Raw genomic sequence first — 26422 nt, 5'->3', positions numbered from 1 at the left:
TTACCACTACTAAATTATCTCTATTAAAGCGCATGTCACATCACTAGTCACTATGTAGTATAAAACAATGTCGCTTTCTCTGTCCATATGTATGCTTAAACTACGCAACGGATATTGATGCGGTTTTTTTAATAGATAGAGTGATTGACGAGGAAGGTTTATATGAATAATTTATTAGGTTTTAGACAAAGCGGGCGGGTGAAGCCGCGGACGGAAAGCAGAAGAATTTAATAAGGAAAACTAAAATATATTGCCTAGTGTACAGTTTGGTACAAATTTAAATTTATTTTACTCATATTTAAATTCCAATACCACTCAACTTTTAACTTCCGATGATGATGTTTAGTGTCTCTACGTTCCTCAAAATTAAAATTGAAATAAACAGTACTACAGTACGATATTTTGATAGAGCTACGAAATCAACTAAAACAAGTCATATTTCTAACTTGAATTTCACGACACAACTTGTTTCGTTTTATATTTCACAAGATAAACCTAGAGATGTTTCCGTGGAATATGTATTTTCGATTTTTCAATTTCCATTTCTAAACCGTATTCAACATTTTCCGGGCGATGTTTACAATTTGTGATTCCATTTTAAAATAGAACTCCTTAACGATTTGGCATTTGATTTAACTATATGTTTTGTTCAGTAAACATTGTAAGTTATAAGTTTATACACTAATGATCACAGAAGCTTTTTCAGTTTATTCATGCAAATAAGTTTTCTTTGGCAAGACGTTCGTCAATACTCAATGTCAGAAGTTAGTAAGACTTATATTTTTGTATTTTAAAAGTTAATAATTGAAGTATTTGTAACCCTCATTAAAAGATCATCTTTTGAAACTCTCCAATGTGAACTTTGGATAGAAACAATAGTCAATATGTAACAATCATGTTCAACTCTATATGTACCATGGAAAATAGAAATATTTAATTAAATTAAAAAAAAACTCAGCTTTATAAAAAACCACTTCCGGTCATATTACAATAGTCTTACCAATAATATCCGAGAAATGTTCCAATCCCTAAACTTCATAGAGGAAGGAATCCAATTAATGAAACTTTGAGAATTTGAAATATAGGAATCCAGTCAAATATTAAAATCTTCCATAAAATAATTTTCTATTGAGCACAAACATTTATGATGATATAAATTCATAGTTATTTAATGTTAAGAAATCTACCGAAAAGGAACTTTATAATTTGAACAAAGTATTGGTTCAAAATTTAACAAATCGTTTAAACTTCACGCCAACTCATTCGGTTTTTGATACGAATTACGAAACCCTGTAAGGAAGTTTTGAGACGACTTAAAAACGTTAGCTAATTTACAAACAAAAGTAGGTACCTAATTTAATTCAAACAACTTGTTTAAGTCTGTAATTAGATATAATCTGTTTTCTAGAGAAAGTTTTTACGTCAATGTTGATGAATTCTGATAAAGTAGTTAAAATTGCTGTATAATAATTTAAAAAAAAATTGGTTGTCTATAAAGTCGGTTTACTGACGATAGTTGAACGTGACAACGTAGGCCGATTGTGCTTCTTTGTCGCTCGTTCCGCGTTCTCTCGCTCGCACTTCAAGCCTACATGGAACGCCTCAGAGCGAGGTAACGCCGCATGAGTCATGTTTATTCGTGCGTGCAGGCGGCTCTATCAAATTATAAGACGTTGTCACGTCAAAAAACTAAACTCAACACGAATATTATATCTAATATGTAGGTACATACAGTTGATACAAAAAATCCATGACATATGTAGTATTTGTATTCTCTTTGCATGACATTAAAAAAAAGTCTCATTATAGGCGCTTAGAGAACCGCTGAGTGAAGGCTGAGTGAATCAAATCAAGATCAAATCATAATAACCGCTCAGAAAGTCATTACAAATTCATTCTTCATAATATTAGAATAGTATAACTTAGCAATTTTGTGCAGTTGACAATAAAATATAATTTACTAGATTTCCAAACCCGGCTTCGCCCGCGTTTTCAAAGAAATAGTTACCGTTCCAGTCGGATTTTCGAGATAAACAGTCTTATCCTATGTCTGATTCTGGGGTCTTCAGCTACCTACATACCAAATTTCATTGTAAACGGTACAGTAGTATTTGCGTGAAGGAGTAACAAACATCCTTCCATCTAGCCATCCATCCATCCTCCATCATCACATACTCTCGCATTTATAATATTACCGATATACCTAAATTTTAATTGAAAATGACTTACCTTAGCAATTTTGTGCAATAGTGCCGTAGTAGAGCTTGTTTTAAACAGGCCTAAGGCCCGTCTCCTCAGCCCCTGGCCGAGGCATGCTTCAACCGCACCACATAGCGCGGTTACTCCACCACTCTCTTCGTGAACGAATTTTCTTGTTACCGCCTGTTGGAGTAATTTTAAGGTTAAAGGAATTATAGGAAATTTCTAGTTATCTTATTGATAATCATTGAAAAGGTTAACCTGTTAAGAATTGTTGTAAATAATTATACAATGGTTACGTAGTTCAAAGCATTTGATGAGAAAAATTAGGAACATATTACGATGTAAAAATTAAGGATAACGAAAGTCTGTCAAACGGTAGATGATACACAAAGTTCGATATTGCAAGTAAAATCCTTTATTGAGAGAATAGGCCATAGGATATTTGTGGGATATTTGCTAGAGCAAGCGTGAAATTACAAATTCGAGTAGTAAATTCATCTCCTCTTTTATATCAGCAAAGTCAACGTAAATTTAAAATCCAAAGTAAACTTTAAATACAAGTGTACACAAATAAGAAACATTAATAAGACGCGATGCAGCTCGGCTTGAAGGAAAATCTTTGAAAAGGGAAATATTTGAGTTCTAATAGGTTCCGAGACGCTCACGGCAAAGAGAAAAAACTTTAATAATCTTAACTCAGTGCACTGGTATTTGCAGAAATTTCTTTCTCCCTTGGAAAAATCCAGTGTAATACGTTCTTGCAATACTTTTATTAATCTTTTGTTGTACTTTGCAATCTTACATACCTCATCTGATTAGTTTTCTAGAAATACATTTTTATATTTATTATGAAGTAGGCGTACTGAGTCAGTATAGTATGCTGATAAGTCTAATAATTAAATATTATGTATTGCGTATGTTTAAAAACTACTGAAATACTAAAACTGTCGATCACAATGATTGAAATGTAATGCAAGTACCAAGGCTGATGATTTTATTTCCCACCGTAACTAATCACCAATAATTTTAAGATATTTTCCTTTTTCGTTACTCTGTCGTACAGAAAAGTTATTTTACTTGAAAAATTCAAGAGACTTAACCTCCCCGGGGGTTTTCCCAGTGAAATTCCAAAGTAAACCATAGTGTTCACTAGAGACTGATTATAACCTACATTTTGTATGATCGAAGCCTTACCTTCTCAAGAGTTATCGCACTTCTAGTAGACGTAAAGATAAACTTATCAACAGTACTAAGGCATTACATAAATTTGAATAACAACTTTGCGAACTAATAGCATTTTGCAATAGAATTGATGATGTTTCTATGGAGACGGCATACTAAATTGATCAATTACTTGATATTTATTATTTTCCAGCGTTACTTGATTACTAACGAGCTGAAAACATTTATTTTGGGCGACTTGGTTCTGAAATATCTTTACAATTTTCAACCTTATTAAAATGTTATAACGATAATTTTGCTAAAAGATCAGAAAAAATATTGATCTTAATGATGGCGATGAAGTTAGAAAATGACAAAACGAAATCGAAGGACACTCGAATAAATTCAACCTATCTACAAAAGAATTACCACGAACAAGAGAAGAACGAATGTTCAATCCAAATAATATGAATGCGATAACAAGATGATAAATATTAAATACCTGATTGGGTACGTGTTGCCAGAATTATATCAGGTAGGTATTAAGAATACGAATAAGATTATAGGTAATATAAGAAAAACATAAAATGTTACACTATTTCTTATACATATATTCCTTATAGAATCTTACTACCCCATAACGTGAGTTCTCCCTAGTATCTACGTATCTTTATTTGACCAATGAAATTCAAGTTTAATATTGTGAATTAATCTTTCGCATACTCCTAATATATTGCCTACTAGTTATAGGTAGCTAATAATGTTTAAAACTTATTAACAATCCTACTGCATTAATTATGCCACACAATACACAATATGCTCACGTACGGTCTAAGCGTACGGTATACAAAAAGAATTCGATATCTATGACTTTAAAAAACAAATAAAATATGCTTGTTACAAAATGTCGGTATGTCTATTGTTTTGTAATAACTGTCAATTAATTAATACTTAATTAGTTGCAGCGCCGCATTCCAGCAATATTAGTTCTTCTGCGCTATAATAACAAATGAATCAAAGACACAGTACCTCTTCCATCAACTGCTTGACTTCTTTCTTGACAGCAGCAATGAGCCGCTCCTTTTGCTCAGCGCTGGGGTCACTCGCGGCCGGCATTTCTTCGGACCCAGTCTCTACTGAGAAAAACCTTTTACGTTTACGTTAAACTAAAGCAAACTTCTAAGAAAAAGGGAAAATTAGTGTTTGAGTATTCTGGGATCATCTTTCAAAGTTAAGTTGTAAAAGGGTACAAAGAAAAGGTTATTGAAAAATGATATGAGCAAAGTCGAACTTTGAGTGTTGTTTGATTCTTTTTGGTTGCAGATAATTAAAAATAAAATATGTACCTTCTTTTATTAAAAAAATAGCTATATCATTACAAATCTAATGTAGTTACATTATGAATGATCTCGTACCTGTATCGTCAATATAGGTACCTAAATTAATGGATACTTTCAGCTATGTTATCAACCTTATCATAAACTAGCTGATTCCCACGGTTTCACCCGCATTGCTCCGCTCCTGTTGGTCTTAGCGTGATGATATATAGCCTATAGCCTTCGTCAATAAATGGGCTATCTAACACCGAAATAATTTTTCAAATCAAACCAGTAGTTCCTCAGATTAGCGCGTTCAAACAAACAAACAAACTCTTCAGCTTTATAATATTAGTATAGATACACTAGATACCTTTTTATTTACTTAGTACAATTTTTATTTTTACAAACGAAAGCATATCAATAATTTGTTTGTATTTAGATAAAATGTTTATATTGAACCGGCTTTTATGAGATTACAAGTCATTGAAACAAAGCTAAACCGATTTTTTTATCAGTAATTTTCCGTTAGATAAGTACCTAACTATAGACACGCAAGCTGAAAATATATGGAATGGTATTTCCAAAGTTTTATGAATTCATTGTCACTACATAGTATAAAACAAAGTCTCTTTCTCTGTCCCCATGTCCCTATGTCCCTATGTCCCTTTGTATGCTGAAATCTTTAAAACTACGCAACAGATTTTGATGCGGTGAAAGCGGGCGAAGCCGCGGGCGGTAAGCTAGTAAATAAATAAAAATATACTACCCACACGTGAACCTTTAAAATAAAAAGGTAGGTATTACGAGATTATTTTTATTTCCAAATAATTTGCGTCGATACTAGGCAAAATGTAGGTAATTAAATCTAAAAACAGCTTCAATTGCAAAAAAAAAATGTTTAACTAAATGTAAACAAAAGCGTAATCCCGCAGTTTACCTACTCACGTAGAAAGAAGTCATTAAAATGTAAATGCTGTTCAAATATTGATGAGTGCTTTATTTTGTTTGAATCGTGCTCATAAAGAGGGATAATAGCGTCCAATGAATCTATTATTCGCTCGGTTATCTATGGATGATTTGATTTCGAATAGCCAAAATTTTCTACGCAATACATTTCTAAGTTATTGTAAGTAGGCCGTGAGGAATTAAGCGTAGTACAAACCACCTACGTAATACGAAGTTAAAAAGATGACGTAATTTGTTTGTAAAGGAGTGTTTTCATTATTTACTAATAATAATGTTTTTGAAAAGCGACACTATAGATAAATTTAGATAATCATTTCACTGGATTAAGTATAAAATCTTTTATTTTGTATATTTCACACAAATATCACAAAATTCTACCATGCATATCAATTTATTTAACAGCTTTGGACACTTTATAAATAACCCGCTTCAAAGATTGTTTTATATCCCATTTTTGTAGGAAAACAATAAAGTTCCTATATTCCATTTCAACTTGTCCATCACAAAAGATCGAATACCTATCCATAACACAATCAAAAGCGTCCATTTTTTGATTGATATGACCAAAACCAATGAAATTTCTGTAGGTAATGCCATAGCTTCGATGTATATCGATAATCGAGCATATAATTTCTAAGGAACGAAGCATTAGCGTCAATCATACCGTTCATACGGTTATTTTCAAAGTTTTCCATTATGGAAGCAGGAAAGTAATTCACTCCGCCCGCCAGGGAACTCTATCAAGTGCGAGACGTGACAGAGATAAGTTTTTAAAAACTTTTTACTTAATGAAATTAAGTGTTATTCGCTTTTCTGAAAGAAATTATTGTTTAAGAATATCTGTCTTATAACATAATTTTTATATTATTCCTCTTGTTCTCTACCTCTATGTACTACACTTACGTATAGTGGGTTATATTTCTTTTCAATCGTTAATTTTAATCAAATAAAACTAAGCTTTCCTTTTTTGGATAAATATTAAAAATAACCATAAAATAGACTTTTGGTTTTCTATATAAATATTATAAGTGCTCATTTCCCTTTATTAATTATTTATTAACAGGGAATGACTCTACATATATTCCTGCGGCATGTACCTACGTATTAATTCACACTTTCATGTACTTAAAGTATTATTAGCACGCAATTTATGAAGTACAATAACCTTATGAATAATAAATTAGTAAGTACCCAATGTATATAAATTATGTGAAAAAAAATAGTCTAAGTACTTATTCTACTCATCATAGATGACCTATGCAAATTCTCATTATAAAAATATTTTTGGTCACTCATGTTCACGTCATTTTTTTAAATAATATCTTTTGGTAGATATTATATTATATTGCAATGTTACTTATATAATATAAAATATTGCCACCCTTATATTTATAAAATTGCTTGAATGCTCTTATAATTTAAAGCTAGTTTTGAACATCCAAAATTAAAGTCAATTAGTCATCCAAATATGTATTTTCAAACGTTTTCAAGAAGAGTAATTTATTTGCAACCCGAGAAACTCGAAGAAAAAAGAAGATAAATTACTGACACGTCATCTTCGCTAATCCAAGGGTTTAGTCAACGAAAATTTACGGTAAGATTCAGAACATTAATCATACGTGAAGGCTAACCTTATAAATGTTAAAGATATATATCTATATAATGCTTACGTAGGTACTAAAAAAAACAGTAAGTTGCAAAAATATAATTAATATTATTATTTAACTACAAATTTAAATATTTTACACTAAAATCGTGTGTCCTGGTAAACTATAAATCCTGAACGATACAAACAAGTCTTTATATAGGATTTTTGTAACTTATTTACCTTTTATTTATATAATAATTTATAACAATGATTCTGATATTATTGATTCACAATAACACAACGTAAACTCCAAATAACTTCACTGCAATTATTATGCCTAAACATAACATGGCCCATTTTCGCCCACACAAGTTTGTGTTATCTTCACGTCAAAACGAAGAGCACTCCAACAAGTAGAACGTCCCATAAAAACAGCGCCCATAGCGCATTATCACTCAATTAACATAAAAAAGCACATTCGAAATTCGAAAATTACATTTATATTTTTTTATAATTATTAAAATACACCTACCTTTATTTTGGGCGGCCATGATCATTAGTGTGCGAGAAGTAGTTCATTATTTACGAGAAAGACATTCACATGTTTTGTAGTATTTATCAGATAGCGTAAGAAAACGTGGAAACGTGTTTATCATGTCACTGATGGTTGAAAATGGCTTGTTTTGTGGAAAAATCGATCCTGCGCCGCGCGCAGTCGGCTGCCAGCCTTCTGAGAGCGCTCCGCGAGTGATAAGGGCTGTATTCTGTAATGCTTGTGCCTAACCCAGGGTATAGATAACATAACATACATAATACACATTTTGGCACCGGCTCAGGATAATGTAAATGAATAAGGAAAATTTTTGTTTATTAAATAAAACATAATAAATAGACATGGTAACGCATTGGAAAACATACGCATAAGCAGTAAATGTTTATTAAATTACCCTCTATTTCTAGGTTAAAATATAATATGCACACATCGAGACTTCGACATTTCTTGCAAATCTATAAATGTACGTACCTAAACAAAAGAAATTCGCGTAACTTACACAACTTATAAATTATAACTCAAGAACGGCTGAACGAATTTTATTTGATTTCTCTTTTTTTTTTGCTTTGAGTCAGATTTTATTGGGGTAGTTAATAATAATTGTTGAAAAATAATAACTAGCAAAAAAATTGTTTTCCAGGATGAGCTAGTCAATAATATATACTTAGAAACAAAAATTGAGCCGAAATTGAACCCAGACCCAGAACTATATCTATACTAATATTATAAAGCTGAAGAGTTTGTTTGTTTGTTTGTTTGTTTGAACGCACTAATCTCGGGAACTACTGGTCCGATTTGAAAAATTCTTTCGGTGTTAGATAGCCCATTTATCGAGGAAGGTTATAGGCTATATTTCATCACGCTAAGGGCAACAGGAGTGGAGCCACGGGGGTGAAGCCGCGCGGAGCAGCTAGTAATATTATATGGAAATTGAAATATATTTTTCACTTAGACAAGACTGACATACTTAGAGACTCAGATACGTTTGTCGCCGATTTACATTTGTTATGTTAAGCAAATTCCGACAATCTGGGCTTCTTCGTCCCGTTTCCCGGAATCCTAGCAATTTCAATTTTCCGTTATTTACTGGTAATCGTAAGCAATATTTCAGCGAAAACTTTTCCACTTAAGACGTGCATTAGGTACTTACGTGATATATTTCGCACTCTGTTAATATTACAATAATATGAGGAATTTTTGCTTTCAAACATATCTTAGGTAGGTACTATATTTTACCCCTTCGTACCTAGGTACGTTACGTTGCGCGAACTCCACTTGATTTCGTCACTTTCCCATTTCTTCCATATTTTATGTATTTATCATATTGGATACATATCTATAAATTATTTATAAATATATTAGAGATTTTTTCACGTTTTCAACAAATCTACAAGTTTTCACATGAAATTAGTTCTGACAAAAGTTATAAGTCTATCAGAGTCTATCTATAAAATATGTCCATTCTGCGATGAAAAATTGATAGTAAAGCATTGAGTTAATATGTACTTTAAAGTAAGTAGGTAGCTATAATAATTTTTAAAAGGCCGATTTTCCTTTTTCCATTAAGGATGTTGTTTTGATAAATCTTTCCATCTTCTTCGCTGGGGCAAATTATTTGTACCGTCGGATGTCTAAATTGACTGAATATAACAAATGTATTTATAGTCAATTTTTTATTAAAATTAATAATAGATAGTGTTTATTTTATTTCTATTCAGATGTTGGCGTTCCATTCCTTCGATCTCAGAGGCTTTTGATCAAAGAAAGATGGTTAGCTTGATAAGATCCTCTCAACCTCTCATAAGACTCTTTTAAATATTCTTAAATTTCGTATGCTAAGCTAAATAACAGCTACGCTAGCTAATAAGATAATGAAGAATAATATCTTATTTTTGCTTACTTATCTGTTCCCATCTCATCTCATAATAAAAATATGCACATTAATAAAATATCAGGGTAGGTACACATCAGTTCTCATGATGTATTTTATTTAAACTCATCTACTATATTGATACCAAACGAATGTGTATTTAAAAAATTAAAATATCATATTTCAAAACCACAGTTCAAAACAATCATCCATTCTAAATGTGGTAACTGGTAACAAAGAATACCTACGTCCAACATGCAGTGGGTAGTTTTATATAACGTACCTACTAACGATTGATTTGAATTGAAAGTACATAAATACGGCGTCTGTTTTTGTAATTTATTAGAATTAAAATAATGAAATAAATGGATGGGTTGTGTAGGTACGCAATTAAAATTAATATGGAAAATATGAATTATAGGCATATTGTAGATAGGTAGGTAGGTACATACCTTCCGAAATTCTTAGTGAGCTGGATCAGGCCAAATTATTTCAAAATTACCTGTGTAATTCCGATGAATTAATTATAACGTTCTTTAGAAATAAGCCGTTTTTATTTTAGGTTTATTATTCACGTAATTATTTTTTTAAGAAATTAAGAAACCACTATTTAAATCCAAACCTATTTCTTTTTTTTTTCAGTGTCAATCCGTCAAGTTTCCCGCCTAAACACTAACCATAGACTTATAAACCTGTTTAGATGTAGAAACAAATTTTTGTTCGAATCATGAGGAGAACCTCTATAACATTACAATAAATACAAAAATAAAGTATGATTTATGTATTAATCACGTATTGATAATATATTTTGTATTTTTATTATCTGAACATGTAAAAACACAGTGTAAAAAGTTTTATCACAGACTAATAATAATATACTACGTATACAAGTTTTACCACAGAGTTTTACATAATTAACATTGCCAAATGTCAACTTAAAGGATGTCAATGTCATTGTCAAATGTCAGTCAAAAAAAAGTCATGAAAATGACAATCGGATTTAATAACATAATAATTCATATTACTATTTACTATCAATAAACGCAAACGCTAAATCACAGCGCTAAATAGTGATTAAAAATCTTATTCCATACTAACAAAACAGTATTGATATCTGAAAGACTTGAAGAACATGAAAGAAACAAAAATGTGCACACATTTGTCCGGAGGAAGGTTGAATGTCGCTATAATCCAAGAAACGATGAGAAAGGAGTTATTAAATCTACTACAACTATGTGAGGGCCCAAAGGTAAGTGGATCTACGTACAGCATAACGATGCAGACCGTACTATAGTATTAACGACGTCCATACAATACATACGTCCATACAATACAAACGTCCATGTAATATCATAATGAAAGAATAGCTTCTTATATTTTATTTTCTTTTATTTTATTTTCTTTATTTAAGGATCACAAAAGGTCGTTACATGTGTACTTAGGCTAAATACAGTTTTTTTATATACAAGTTGGCGTATGCACTACCGGTTATATGTGACCACAGCTTACACACAAGCGTTAACATAAATTTATGAAATTAATACAAAGTGATAACAAATATTAAAACAGCTTAATCATGCATATAAATATACCTGCGCCAAGTGACTGGAATTATGCTGTTTTAAGAATTTAATTAGGACAAAAAAAGTTTTATAATCTTGTTCTTCATTACAGGCCATTTATCAGAAAAAATATCAATATCCACTAAATTTAACAACGAGTTATAATGTCTTAAAGTTCTTGTAATAGGTGAATTATATTTAGTATTTGTTTTACATGAGGGTAGAAAAAATAATTTATAAGAGCTAGGACGCTTCTGTCTACAAGGCACAGATATATGTATATGGTTAAGAAGTTCTGGACAATCAACTTTACCATTTAATATTTTATGCAAAAATGCCATATCTAAAAGTTTGCGTCTGTTATCTAGGGAGCATAATTTAAAAAACTTTAATCTTTCGGAATAAGAAGAAAGCTGTAGGTTGTGATGATAAGAAAGTAGGGACAAAAATCTTTTCTGAATCCGTTCGACTCTGTTCCTGTGCACGTCATAGAAAGGAGACCATACTTGAGAACAATATTCTACAATATTGCGACATAAACACAAATATAAAATTATTTTAGTTCTATAATTTTTAAATTGTTTTGTATTACGTATTATAAAACCTATTAATTTGGAGACTTTAGTTAAAATTGCGTCGATGTGTGGATAAAATGTTAGCTTTTTATCAATAATAACGCCTAAGTCTCGTATCGAGTCGACCTGTACCAAAGATTTATTATCAATTACATAAGTTACTGGAATCAGATTTTTATTTCGTGTAAAAGAAATGTGATAGCATTTCTGAATATTTAAAGACATGTCATTCTCTTGGCACCAATTAAATAGTCTATTAAGGTCTTCTTGTATAAGAAATTGATCGTAAGTACTAGCAACAGGTCGCATTATTTTGAGATCGTCTGCGTAAAGATAGGGAGTTGTATTTTGGAAGCAGTTTATTATGTCGTTCACAAAAACTAGAAATAAAAGCGGTCCCAAGTGTGACCCCTGGGGAACACCCGACATCACGTCAAAACACTTAGATTGATAACCATTCACGACAACATATGATTTACGGAAACTCAAATATGACCTGAACCAATTCAACAAAGATCCAGTGACGCCATTTTCATTTAGCTTTAGCAAAAGCATTTCGTGATTGACTTTATCGAAAGCTTTGCTAAAGTCAGTATAAATGACGTCAACTTGAACACGATTGTCAACATAACCTATAATATTTTCTACAAATGAGATTAAGTTACTAGAAGTAGATCTATTAGAGATAAAGCCATGTTGACTACAAGAAATTATTGATTTGAAATGGTTGCTAATAAACGGATAAACTATTGATTCGAAAATTTTTGGAAAAATTGATAGGATTGAGATTGGTCTGTAGTTTTTAATATTTGATCTGAAACTATCTTTAAAGATTGGAACTATTTTTGCTTCTTTCCAATAGTCAGGGAATAGACCAGTTCGTAATGATTCATTAAAGATAGTAACTAAGGGTGGAGTGAGCATTTTATAACATTCTTTTATAAATATGGGAGGGATTTCATCAGGTCCCGGCCCTTTATTTCTATCCAAAGACTTAAGTTTATTTGAGACCATTAATTGATTTATTTCTATTTGATTAAAAGATATTGCAGGTGTGGTAGTTGATTTTATAGAATTTATAATTAAATTTTCATTTGTGTTTTGTACGGCACGGGGTAAAGAATAATTAGATGAAAAGTATTCAGCAAAGCTATTGCAAATATCATCAAAATTGTTACAAACTTTGTCTTCAAATATCATATAACTGGGTATAGCATTTTTTGATTCTCTTTTATTGTTCAAGTATGACCAGAAAAATTTAGGATTGCTTGCGATACTTTCTTCTATTTTAAAACAATAATTATTGTAACATACGTGTAATAATTTATCACATCGCTTGGTTAAAAGGTCTAAAGTTAATTTGTCCATGGGGTTTCTATATTTTTTATAGCGCAATCTAAGTTTATGTTTCTCTTTTAGTCGTTTTATTAAGTTATGTGTGAACCATAATGGATATTTCGCAGGAACAGCTTTTGTGAGAGGTACATTTTTATGTATTATATTTCGTAGACAGTTATAGAAGCTAGTAACCATATCATTTACATCAGTGCAATTTTTAAAAATCTCATCCCAATTTATATCTCCTAAATCTTTGTTTATATTTACATAGTCAGCTTTAAAGAAATTTAATTTTGACTTTCTCTGAGTGACAAGACATTTTTCAAAATTTAATGTTAGTTCAAATTTTAGAGCAGGATGATAGACGTCAAGAACGGAAAGAGAGATGTCGCTCTTATCTACAAGGACATCAATATGTGACGCTAGGACTAAATCCAATAAATTCGATTTATTATTTAATACTCTGTTGTATTGTGATAAATTATTAAAAGCCATAAACTGTGACATTATATCTCTTACACTACATGAAGATGTGTCAAGAACAGAGCAAACGTTATCAGCATTAGGCACCCAGTGTAAACTGGGCAGATTAAAATCTCCCACAACAACAGTGTACATATACTTAGACAGAAATAGACTAGCAGACTCAGTGAAATGTTCCAATGTTTGAGCGCTAACAGGTGGCGGAATATAAACTATACAGATACATAAATCAATAAACTCTTTACCATCTTTGAAACGCACAATAACCCACATATCTTCAACACCAGTATTAATATTATTACATATTTGATATGAAAAGAGATCTTTATTAACAGCTATCATGACACCACCGCCTGTTTTTTTTGACAGAGGCTTTGAAATATCCCTATCTCGTCTATATACAATGTAACGATTATCAAACAATTCTTTATCCATAACATTATCTTGAAGCCAGGTTTCAGTGATAAATATAACATCAAAGTTATGAAGCAATACATTACAGAAAAACTCATTTGTCTTGGTATTAAGACCGCGACAATTTTGGTAAAAGCAATTTAGTTTAGAGAATTTAAGTGAAACCAAAAATATATATAAATCTGTTAATCTACATAATTAAATCTATTTGATCTTATTTAGGGTATCATAGTCCTTAATATGAATAGCATCAGTGTCTTCTGACTTTCTCATGAAGATTCTACCATCACGGATCCAAACAAACTTATAACCAACTTCTTTTTTTTTTAGGCGTGCGGCTCTATGTAGTTCCTTATTCCTGGGAGAGAGATGTTCACTAATAAATACATTCTTTTTTTCGCCGGCTATCCCCAAGTGACTTGAGTTTAGTTTGTTTGTGGGGTTGGCTTTATTATATCTGATTGCAGCCGCTAGTATCCCATCTCTAACTACTGGACTACGTAACTTAATTACTATTGATCTAGGGCGAGGGCTGGTCGTATTTATTTTCGCGGTCCTGGTGCACAATTGTATATCGTTTTCATGCAAATCAAAGGACACTGTTTTCGCTAATTGCAATGTTAAGGTTTTTAAATTTTCAGAACGATGCTCCGGTACACATTGCAGTTCGATATTACTAGCTCTGACTTGTTGTTCCATTTGACATAATCTGTTAATTAAATCTTTATTTTCTAATTTAATTGCGTCCAGCTCCTTTTGAAAAAATGAGATTTCACTGAATTTGCTTTCAACCTCTTTTTTAACACTCTCATATTGCGAATTTATAAACTCCAATGAGTCCCTAAATGCGTTAATTTCTGTCTTTATTAAAGTCAGTTCAGGGTTGATATAATCTTTAATATGTGCTACAAAGTCCACGGAGAGAAATGCTTGAAACTCCTCTTTAATAATTTGTCGTATGTCCTCTTTTGTTAAGCAAGAATGTCCGATATCTGCCTGACTTATGGAAGACGAAGGACTGTCGTCACCGCGGCGAGTGCGTTGCGGGATCCACTGTGTTAGTGTATCTTTTTTTTCACCTGCAGGGCGTACCGGTGTGTTACTATTATCCCCTTTAGCTTGTTTACTAGTGCAAGAAGGGCAAGTCCATAAAAAGTCCTTGCGTTTTTTTTTGTGACGAACATTTGCACACAAATTGTGACAAAAAAGCTTGCAAATCGAACACGTAATATAATCCTCGCCATCGATCCGATTCAGACATCCAAGACAAATTTGCGGCATATTTATAATAAACCAACTTGCAAATGTTTATAATTACGATATTAAGTCAACAAGTTAGTAAACAGATGTTCAAGGTCGCGCGGTCACTTGTAGTTGCACTGTAGGTACGATATTGTCACAGCGGCCGCGGCGATGTATAATGCCACAAATTGTTTTTCACTAAAATTCACACAGTTTTGTTTCGCTCATGCAATTCTTCATACACATAAACGTTGAAAACGATTAGGCCAACGATATTAGTAAGTAAACTTTCAACTTTCTCAACTAATCACTTAATTTATCAATTTAAAACACGGAGGCTAAAGTAATGCGTAACGCTTAGTCGCAAGCGCGCGATTATTGTATTATTATATACTTACTATTTGTGTTTATTTTTTAAGGTGACAATCTGGGACGAATGGCTTGCAGGCCCAGTAGGTTTAGTGGCTCAGTACTCTTTGTTAAAGGAACATGAAGTGGCCGACATGTTCCCATTACGGCCAGGGAGCCTGCCTACAATATCTGTTAAACACATAATTTTCATTGCTAGGCCAAAGATATTCTTAATGGATTTAGTTGCAGACTATATTCAGTCTTTAAGGTAAGGCATAATGTTATTTGTATGGTATTAAAAATAAAAAATGAAATATTTTCTAAATACCCACTTGACTTGTTTCTATTATAATGTACTAGCTTTCTACCTGCGACTTCACCCGCTTTGTCTGAAATCTAATAAATTACCTTCTTCACTCTATAAAAAAAATTGCCTATTTATTAAAAAATTGCATCAAAATCTGTTGTGTAATTTTAAAGATGCATACATAAGGATATAGGGACAGAGAAAACAACTTTGTTTTATACTATGTAGTGATGAATCAATCATGTGGGTACTCTATACGAAAATGTTCCATATATTTTTACAGAAGTAAGCAGAGTGCACCTGTAGAGTTTCACCTATTCTTTGTGCCACGAAGAAGTGAATTATGTGAGAAACATCTTAAGAACAGAGGAGTGTACAATAATCTCACAATACAAGAGTTTATCTGTGATATATTTCCATTTGATAGCGATTTGATGTCACTTGAACTTCAAAATGATTTCAGGTAAGAACCTGCCTCTTGCTTTATATTTTAATCGTTGAAAACTTAATTTTAAAGACTTTTTGTGTGACTGACTGTATTTGGTACTATGTACTTAATAAAAACCTATGTCATATTTTCTAAATAGGTCTTTTTTTAGCTTTTATACAGGATGTCCCACTATTGGTATACTAAGCGCGAAAGGACTTGTAGTTTTGCATACACTGATCACGTAAAAAGTAATTAAACAACAAAATTACGTCAAAAAATTTTTGCTAAATTTTTCTTGAAAATCCATGTTTTCTTCTCTAGCTTCGCGCAACCGGCATATATCGCTCCTTTTATGTGAGAATTTTGTCTATGAAATATGAAAACATAATCTTAAACGATAGCTCACATGCTGGTATCAAAGTTGGGCGGGTTGCTTGTTATGGGTGTACAGTGTACACGTAGAGTTTTAAGAATTCATCTATTTGAAAAAAAATGCGTCTGGAATTTTATAAGTATTTTTTAAGTACTCAGCGTATGCAAAACTATAACCTCCTTTAAGCTTAGTATACCAACAGTGGGACACCCTGTATAGATACAAAGAACAAAAAAGATCACAGAACCAAAATTTTTTTTTTTTTTACTTTTTTTAGAGAGAATTACTTAGAAGGCGATCCAACATGCTTATACAATGCAGCTCAAGCATTAAGGACTATACAACAGCTGTATGGCATAGTGCCGCGTGTGTTTGGAAAGGGACAAGCAGCTAAGCAGGTGAATATAACAATTTGAAGCACATTGAAACAAATTAAAATAATTAATTGAATCTATGTACTCCTGAATTATTATGTTAAACCTTGTGATTGGTGATTTTGTATTTATATTTTCGTATTAAGATTATTATTCAATAATGAATGTTATATTCTGCAGCAATAACACACAAAAATGATTGCATATCACTATACATAGACAACAAAGTGTAGTATATTATCTATGATACAGCTATACAGCATACAACAAAATTATAAAAACTATATTATTTTACTGGTTCTTAGGTATGGGACCTCCTTTGTCGTCTAAACAAAGAGGAACAGGGACTGGGTCCAAAGGGCGCTACAACATCATGTATAGATCAACTGCTTTTGATAGACCGAGCTATCGACTTTACAAGTGTAATGGCGACACAATTAACATACGAAGGTTTGATTGGTAAGTAACTAAACAGGTCAATGTGGCTTGCTTAAATCCTTACACGGTGGTTAAATTCATTACACAATTTTCTGGTACTTCCAGCAAGTCTATTTTGTTCTAATGTTACCTCATCATGTTCATTGACATTATAATGTGTTATTTAGGCGCCTACCCTCATTAAAGTAAGATAGAAAAATATCCCCCTAAAATAAACACGGCTTTCAGGATATTCTTAAATTCTTGTTTATAAACTTACACATGAAACTTATAATACTTGGCAGTGCATATTTTCCTAATTAAATAATAATAATAATAAAGCCCTTTATTCTGAAATCAGTAAACAATTCAACATAATCTAACACTATACATAAATAAATTTTAGTTTATTTTACAATATGTCTCTAATTTCAGTGTGCCTGTTGGCATAGGCCTCCTCCAAAAACTTCCACTGGTTTCTGTCATTTGCCACCCTTCTCCACTTTGCACCTGCCGTCAGTTTCAGATCGTCTTCCCATTTTACTTTTTGCCTTCCTCTATTTCGTTTTCCATCTCTTGGGTACCACTCTGTTGTAGCCTTGCTCCATTTCTCATTTTTGTCACGCATCATGTGCCCTGCCCATCGCCATTTTTGTTTGTCTATTCTTTCGAGTATATCTGTCAATTTCGTTTCCGATCTTAGGGTTGTGTTTCTAACCCGATCCTGTCTTCGTGCGCCTGTCATACTTCGCTCCATTGCCCTTTGACATATGGCTAGTTTTTCCCTGAGCGATTTGGTCAATGACCAGGTCTCGCAGCCATAAGTCAGACACGGCAGTATACATGTGTTAAAAGTTTTTGTTTTTATCGCCATTCCAAGGTCTTTAGACTTCATTATTTCTTTTAGGGCCCAGTAATTTTTCCACCCAATAGCTAGTATTATTTATTATTACTATTTTCCTAATTAACATATTATAATATATAGAAAATAGAAATACATGCTTTTGCCCGCGGTTTCGTCCGCATGGCACAGCTAGTGTCCAATAATAGACATTAATTTATATTTTTCAGATGAACTATACGGCATAAAGAATTCCACAGCAACATTCCCAGGGCACAAATTCGTCAGTCCAGACGACACTAACCCAGAAGTGACGGCGAGGGAAAGAAAGCGAGTCATATTGAACAGCAGTGAAGAACTGTACACAGAGCTGCGGGATTGTAGCTTTACAACTGTTAGATATTTTTTTTAAATATTGAACTGAGTATAATAATTTTTGAAATGTCTTTGATCTAAACTTTGTGTCCTTAAACCAATCTTCAAATCGAACCCGGTACTTTGAATGTATATGCAACTCATTTTTTTGCCATTTTTTGGGAACAGAAAAATGCTTAACAAACCGATTCAATAAATTAGTGTTATGAAAATAAACCAGAGCCTTTCAAATCAAAGTTAACTACTAAGAAAAAAGTAGACTATGTCTAATCATTTTTGCAGGTAGGAACAGTACTATCTAAAAAAGCTCGCGTAATAAAAACACAACTGGACGAGAGACACAACGACAAATCCGTGCAAGAAATCAAGCAATTTGTGTCGCGACTGCCGCAAATGTTGGCCAACAAACAGTCGCTGGCCACACATACAGCTATAGCGGAATATATTAAAGAGGTAATTAGTATTTATATACAAGCTTTCTGCCCGCGGCTTCGATCGCATAGTCAAAAGAAATTCCTATGGGAATGAGATGTTTTACTATTGAATAATAATTAGGCTGTGTAACATGATGCCATAAAATCTTTCCGTGGCGAAGTGAAATACCAACAAACGAAAATACACACTAAATGTCGCATTTATGATATTAATTAAATATGAAAGAAAAATGTACAAATGAATGCTCTCAAAATCTAAGTAGAATCCAATATGTATAAGTAAGTACATGTAATGATAGATATTCTTTTTCAGACAACAGATTCATTCGATTTCCACGACAAGATACAGTGTGAAGAGGATTTCCTAAACTGCCTTGAGAATGAGAAAGTTTGTACATTTATTGAAGACCTTATCGCTCAGAAGGCGCCTTTGACGAAGGTAGCACTATTTTTAATTTTTCGATAATAATTTAATATTTGAAAGAAAAATGAGTAAAATATCTGAGATTGAGTGGATATTTAAAAAAAATCAAGAAATATATATTCGCTCGTTGGCGTCATATTTCAGATACTTTACTTCTCATGTTATACTAACTTACTCAATATCCACTTTTAAATTACCGTAAAATTCTAAAAAAAATCAATCTTATTCCGTAGGTATTAAGGTTGATCTGTCTCCAATGCGCCACGGGATCGGGTCTCAAGCCGAAAGTACTAGAATACTACAAACGAGAATTAGTACAAGTGTATGGGTTAAAGACTTGGCTCACGTTATGCAATCTGGAAAAGTGCGGATTGCTTAAACCACAGACTGGGTCTAGACAATATGCGGTTTTGAGAAAGGTATACAATATTATGTTGCTATAATTATTCGAATCGATACTGACAAAACAATAAGTCTCGCGTAATGTTTATTTATTATAGACTGTTAGACATAGCACTACAAAAATATGTAAGTAATTTAAAGTTTAAGTACAATTTAAGAATCTATTGCTTAATTTATTTTGTATTTTATTGACAAGTGAACATGAATTATCGTAATATTTTAATTTTAATATTTACCCGTCCATCACTTGGAGATATGAGTAGGTAAAAAATTATTTTATAAAGTCTGTAGGTTTATTTCTGTTACCACAGTTCAGAGAAATATTTTGAACTTTTTTTTATTTTATTCACCAGTAAAACAACAACAGAGAAATCTTTCAATCAAATATTTAATGTAATAAATATTATTTTAGGCGTTACACCTAACAATGGACGAATCAGAGTTAGATGCTACAGAGAAGAGTTATCTATCGAGCAAATACATTCCCCTCACAGTGAGACTGAGCGAACACATCTCGAAGAATAAAGGCTGGGCTGGTATGAAATTGTTATATTTATATGAACTTTTTTTCACTTCAGTTTTAAGATTAATTTTTACGTCAAAATAATGTGGGAAATTAAAACCCTGAAGAAAAAACGGGTACCTATACTAAGGTAGATCAGTATAATTTATTATATAATGCTCAATGGTATGATTTAAATATCAACGTCATGTGTAAGCACGCGATAAAAATAATTAGCTTACAAATTTCCTTTTAAACTTCCTCGTATCATAATTAAAACAAAATTCAAATTCGCATCTCACATAGCGGTCATTATAACGAAAACTAAAATCACAAACGAGCGCAAATGAAATGACTCAATAGCGTGTTATCGCACGAGCTTGGTATTTGATAAATAGCTATCAGTGCCAGATGACGCTATTTTTAAACGCCTACTTATTATGCTAATACAATATTCATGCCATGTATTGTGGGCTTACTATTGATTTTTTATGATGTCTCTGAATCAATTTAAAACACATCAGTTTCAAATATTACAAGGTCATTTAATTGGAGTAGGTACCTACTTATTTAAAATTAAAAATAGAATAAAGAAGATTTAGATATACCTATCTGAACTTTGCAAAAAGTAGCACTTTGTTGTGAATAGATGATAATATTATATATAGACGATAGTGAATAGATAGATGCGAAAATATTCAAATGCAAGAATTTGACTTGTAAATTCAATGATGGACTATCAAGTGTCCCGTAAGTTATCCGTTAGGTTAGTTACAATATCCTGTTCTAAATTGAATAAATTTTGTTTGTAAAATGTACGTAAGTACATAATAATGTAGGTTCAATCATTTTTAAGTGATTTATTTTAATAAGTTTGTAGTTTATTCAGAATTAAATTTAACTTACAAACATCTATACATATAATAAATCTGTAGAAGGGTCAATTCTGTACATTGAAAATATTGAAAAAATAAATACCAGGGGGTGTTACTGGATCGATACCAAACCCAAATATGTGATTAAAAAAATTTTTATCTGTCTGTCTGTCTGTCTGTATGTGAAGGCATCACGTGAAAACTAACGGTTCGATTTCGATGAAACTTGGTATAATTATACCTTATTATCCTGCGCGTAAAATAGGATACTTTTTATCCTGGAAAAATACGTAGAAAAAAATTTATCTTAATTTTTCAGTTTTATCCATAGACGTTGTTTTTCTGTATTATAAGCCTAGCCGTATTTGGGTCCAATAGATATTTATAAGATGTCATTGTCAGAGTTAGGTACTCAAAATGGAGAAATTAACCATCCACGCGAAGACCGACATCCGCGCGGACGGAGTCGCGGGCGGAAGCTAGTAGGTAATAAAACTTAAAAGTTAATAAAAACAATTAGTTAACTAAAAATGTGTTAAAAATTATTTTCCTTTTTTGTTAATATGCATAATTATAAGTAGGTACTAGTTTATCGAAAACAATTACTGTTTCTCGATTAATATCTATATTTACCAACCGTCACTTACTGCAAGTGGAATTCATTAAATAATTCTAGTTAATACCAATTCAGAAACATACTCAAATGTTTCAGGTATTGTGGATGTTATGGGAGCTCTACCAGGACCAACAGTTGATGAGCTACAAACGCTACAGCCTCGCATGGTTCGTCGGAACTCCATCACGAGTGAAAACTCCTCTGTAGACAGCCCTAAAGTGATTTTAATATTTTTCATCGGCGGCTGTACCTACCACGAAATCTCAGCATTACGTTCAATCAGCCAACAAGAAGATTCCAATGTTGAATTCGTTATTTTAACGACCAAAATAATTAATGGAAACACTTTTATCGAAACTCTCATGGAGGAATAATTATATATACTTACTTATATTTATTAAAACATATTTATGTGATATATTATCGTTATTATCAATGTGTTTTGAACATAATAAAGGCCTGTAACATTGTTTTCGTTTTCATTATTTTTATAACAAAAAAAAAAATAAAAAAATAAAGGTGTTAAAATAAAAAGCAACATTAAACCATGACTCTCGGTTTATTAAAATTTCGTATTATTTAACTTTCATATAATATAAATTTTAATTTGATCAGTTTTTAAATAATCTTACAAAATTCTGCATGCTTATCATCTATATATTACAACATTAAAGCTTCAGCATAAAAATAATATACACAATATCCGTTCGTACTATTCTCATAAATATTCATTGCTTGTATACTTTGTGATGTTAGATTTCTTTGGTGGTGCAATATTAACACCATGCTTTTTAGCTAGAGCCATCAATTTCTCATTTTCATAGCCAACTTCTTCCTTGTAATTTCTAAGCATTAGAGGCATAACTACATCTAATAAAAATTTATAATTTTTCTGTGAATAACTTGTGTCATTGCTGACTGATAACGTCAGCCTAGCATTATAAATAGCATAAATACAATCATCAACAATATCCATCATGTCTTTTGTTACAATTTTAAGGCCAATAGTTTGAAGAGTCATTATTGATTGAACAAACCATATTGTACTGCTGGACAAATCAACCCATGTTTCATTTATTACATACTTCGTCAAATTCAATCCCAAATCTGTCATTTGTAATAAAAATTTATTAGTGCCCACTTTAGTATGCATATTAACTGGTGTCCATTTATCTTCCGATACTTTAGTCTTCATGGAGTCAACAATCTTTTCTTTGTATTCCTTCAACGCTTTAATAATTGGAGTTCTTAAGCAACTATTCATTTGAAATCTTAAATCGAGACCAAACTCACAGAACAGTTCACACTGCTGTCTCAAACTCTGAACACAATTTAACACAGAATCCAAAGCACATTGCGGTGTGAATACTTGCTTAATAATCTGACTCATCAGTATCCTAAGCTGCATACTAGCCCAGACTATGAAACTGCTAACTTTATTCTTAGGAAATAAGGTAATGAACTCTATTAAGGCATCGCTCAGTGAGCAGAAGAACACATCCCCCACTTGCTTTACATAACTAAGTATAGAACCCTCCAATTGAACTCCTTTCACATGAGCTTTGACTGTGTGACTACAAATATCTAGAAACAGCTCACAAGCTTGACTTGTCATATTAAACTTATTGAGTATCTGCACAGGATGGCGTGAGGACCTCAACCCACCTCTGGGACTCCAGTTGTGAGTGACATCTAGTTCTTTCAATAAAATCTCTGTCAATGCCTTCTGCTTTTGATCAATTTTTTTCAAAATATCAGCTCTCTGTGGGTGATTTTTGAACTCTTCAGTGTTTAATGTTTTTTGTGCTGAGGTCATTAAGTCATAGGTTTTTTGGAAGTGTCTTTCTACAATTAGCACATCTAATTCCTCAATTACATCAACCAGCCAGTCAGGTAGAGGTGTTATTTGTGGAGATGGTATCTCCTCTACTGAAAGGCTTGGAGACTCAATCATTTCAGGTTTGGGTTTATCCATACTATCCTTTTTCTTTTGTTTTAATGTTTCTTTCTCTATGTGCATCTTTTTAGCAGTCTCAAACTTATCAAGCCAGTCTTTTTTAATTGCTAAACTATTACATTGAAATACTCTAGTGTCAGGAAATGCTAGCACCTTAAAAGCTTGTTTAACAGTACCTAAATCTCGAACATTAACTACGGCTAATGTACTAATAGGATAACTAATTTGAAACTTATATCTCATGGGGCCACGTCGATTGGAAATCCAAGATGTCAACATTAGGCAATCATTAAATAAGTAAACATGCATTCTTTGTAAGGCAGTATTCTCTTCGGCATCTATTTCTAGCAAATCTCCTTCATGTAATAAGTTTCTATCGGGTACATCTAATAAATTCATACAACCTTCAACCTTTTCTGTAATTAGATTAAGTTTGTTTCTTCGCTCCTCTTCGACTCTTTCAGCTTCTAAGTCATGGTTGTCCAGCGATTCACGCGATAAAGCGTTATCGTTACCTAAAATTGACGCTTGGGACAGAGTGGTGAGCACCGTTCTCTGATCGCTCAGTAAATGCGAAAGTTTATACATTTCGGCTTCTAGGTGGGATATCTCGGTAGCAGTTTCAATAAACTGCATATAGTTTTCGTAAACATTTTTCTTAAGAGCATTAGCTGTCTCCTCAGCTAAGCCCTCAATTTTCACCTTTTGCTGCTGCAGCTCCTCCCCTCCGACACACGACCTCGCTAACTCCTTCACATAGCGTTCTGGCACAAAATCTGGAACTGCAAACTTCTCCATATTGATGTCGGACATCGTTTTGCATATGTATTAAATATATTTTCGATTAATTATTTAATAAAAACACTATTTCACTCATCATTCGATAATCGAACGACAGGACGTTTCAATCAACCCATCCAATGTCAAAATTGTTTCATGTCAATGTACCTACTCAAGTGTCAACTGACGAATTTTGTCAAACGTGTGTCAACTTCACATTACCGTTTGGAATGGATACGTTCAATATATCATATAAGCTTCTTGAATATAACCTAGGTAGTTTTGATGTAAAAAAAATCGTTTAATCTATTAGCGATAGTAAGTAAGGATAAAAGACAATATTTTAATAATTATTATCATAAAATCGGTATCAATAATTGGTAAATTAATAATTTAACAAAAAAAATGGACCGCCTTCAAATTGTCTGAACTTGTCTGTAATCTTAGATCATGTAGTAATGATTTAAGTCTGAACTAGACCATAATATAAATGGAACCTTAATGGTAGGCACCATTTTTCAAATAATAACATCATCAAAATCGGTCCTTCCAATCGAGAAGTTTGTGTTATATACGCAAAAAATACATACAAATTGAAAACTGCTTCCTTGTTTTGAATTCGATTCAAAAGGAATTATTGACTTAGCATTGAAATATGAAAATGAACACAGAATAACAATGAGAAATGTGTAGGTAAGTAATAGATGAAAATATTAACAATTTACCTACCTCATTGTTTATCGCATTGTATGTTTTAATTTAAATTTAATTAGGGTGAGTATTAATAATTCTCTCATGCTAACTGAAACCACAACTGAAACAATTAAGTAGTTATTTTAGTAATTGCTGATATAAGTAGGTAATACATTGTATTTTCACCCAAAACTTAATGAGCTTTTAAACTTTTGAATGGCTGCACAAAATATTTAGCACACCATTAAAGAATATTTGAGGTCAAAATGGTCATAATTGATTTAAAAAAAAAAAAAAATTATAAGTCCGCATTAGTCTTAATCCATACTTACTAATATTAAAAATGCGAAAGTAACTCTGTCTGTCTGTCTGTAACTCAATCACGCAATACTGAACCAATTTTCATGAAAATAATTTGGTATGGAGATATTTTGATACCCGAGAAAGGACATAGGCTACTTTCTGTACCGGGAAAATGACGCAATCCCGGAAATCCCACGGGAACGGGAACTATGCGGGTTTTTCTTTGACTGCACGAGCGAAGCCGTGGGTGGAAACCTAGTGTTCAATAAAAACAAAATGTTAGGTCGCATATAGTTTATAATTATATTGTTTTTTTTTTTTTTAATTTTGCAAAAAATAGCATCTAAGCTTATCTTCATTTAAAAGGAAACTGATTAATCTTTATAATATTTCAGTATTAATTATTATTAATCGTTTGGTCCGTCTGGATTTGTCGTATGTACCCATTTTTGAATTAAGGTCATTTTGATTTCAAAATCCTTCGGGGTGCTAAATTTGTCCAAAGCTGCTATGATTAAACTTTTGTGTTAAGTACGTGACACATCAGTACATCACACAATCGATGAGTGTTATCGCTCTACCTAGCTATATACCTACTTACCTAAATAATAATTTCAAGTTCGGAACTATCAACAGTAGGTACTAATACTTATTTATAACAGGGTAGGAATAAAGGTAAAAATCAAAATCAAAAC

General features: G+C 32.2%; 3 protein-coding genes across 5 annotated transcripts in view; 1 reads left to right on the top strand and 2 right to left on the bottom strand.

Moving 5' to 3' along the window:
• Positions 1-7950, bottom strand: part of LOC123700267 (small G protein signaling modulator 2-like) — a 45121-nt gene extending 37171 nt beyond the window's left edge. For all 3 annotated transcript variants that reach the window (XM_045647437.1, XM_045647438.1, XM_045647439.1), the window contains exons 1-3: positions 7769-7950; positions 4393-4499; positions 2230-2382 (exon numbers count right to left, since the gene is read on the bottom strand). In XM_045647437.1, the coding sequence (XP_045503393.1) occupies positions 2230-2382; positions 4393-4499; positions 7769-7793 (285 nt within the window). In that variant the 5' untranslated portion in view covers positions 7794-7950. The remainder of the gene's footprint in view (positions 1-2229; positions 2383-4392; positions 4500-7768) is intronic.
• Positions 7951-10653: 2703 nt separating this feature from the next.
• LOC123700043 (vacuolar protein sorting-associated protein 33A) lies at positions 10654-22464 on the top strand. The gene is made up of 11 exons (XM_045647150.1): positions 10654-10908; positions 15693-15892; positions 16215-16394; positions 17012-17132; positions 17414-17567; positions 18597-18760; positions 19024-19194; positions 19489-19614; positions 19833-20018; positions 20414-20537; positions 22091-22464. Exons 1-11 carry the CDS (start codon positions 10792-10794, stop codon positions 22366-22368), a joined length of 1821 nt encoding a protein of 606 aa, XP_045503106.1. The 5' UTR covers positions 10654-10791; the 3' UTR covers positions 22369-22464.
• Positions 22465-22534: 70 nt separating this feature from the next.
• Positions 22535-24858, bottom strand: LOC123700042 (exocyst complex component 8). Its single transcript, XM_045647149.1, has one exon. The coding sequence runs from the start codon at positions 24762-24764 to the stop codon at positions 22713-22715; it is 2052 nt and encodes a 683-aa protein (XP_045503105.1). The 5' UTR covers positions 24765-24858; the 3' UTR covers positions 22535-22712.
• Positions 24859-26422: the final 1564 nt, after the last annotated feature.

Source organism: Colias croceus, chromosome 19 (genome assembly GCF_905220415.1).
Source record: "Colias croceus chromosome 19, ilColCroc2.1".
Lineage (NCBI taxonomy): Eukaryota > Metazoa > Arthropoda > Insecta > Lepidoptera > Pieridae > Colias > Colias croceus.
Note: the sequence above shows the minus strand (reverse complement) of the source record. Positions and strands in the feature narration are given on the sequence as shown.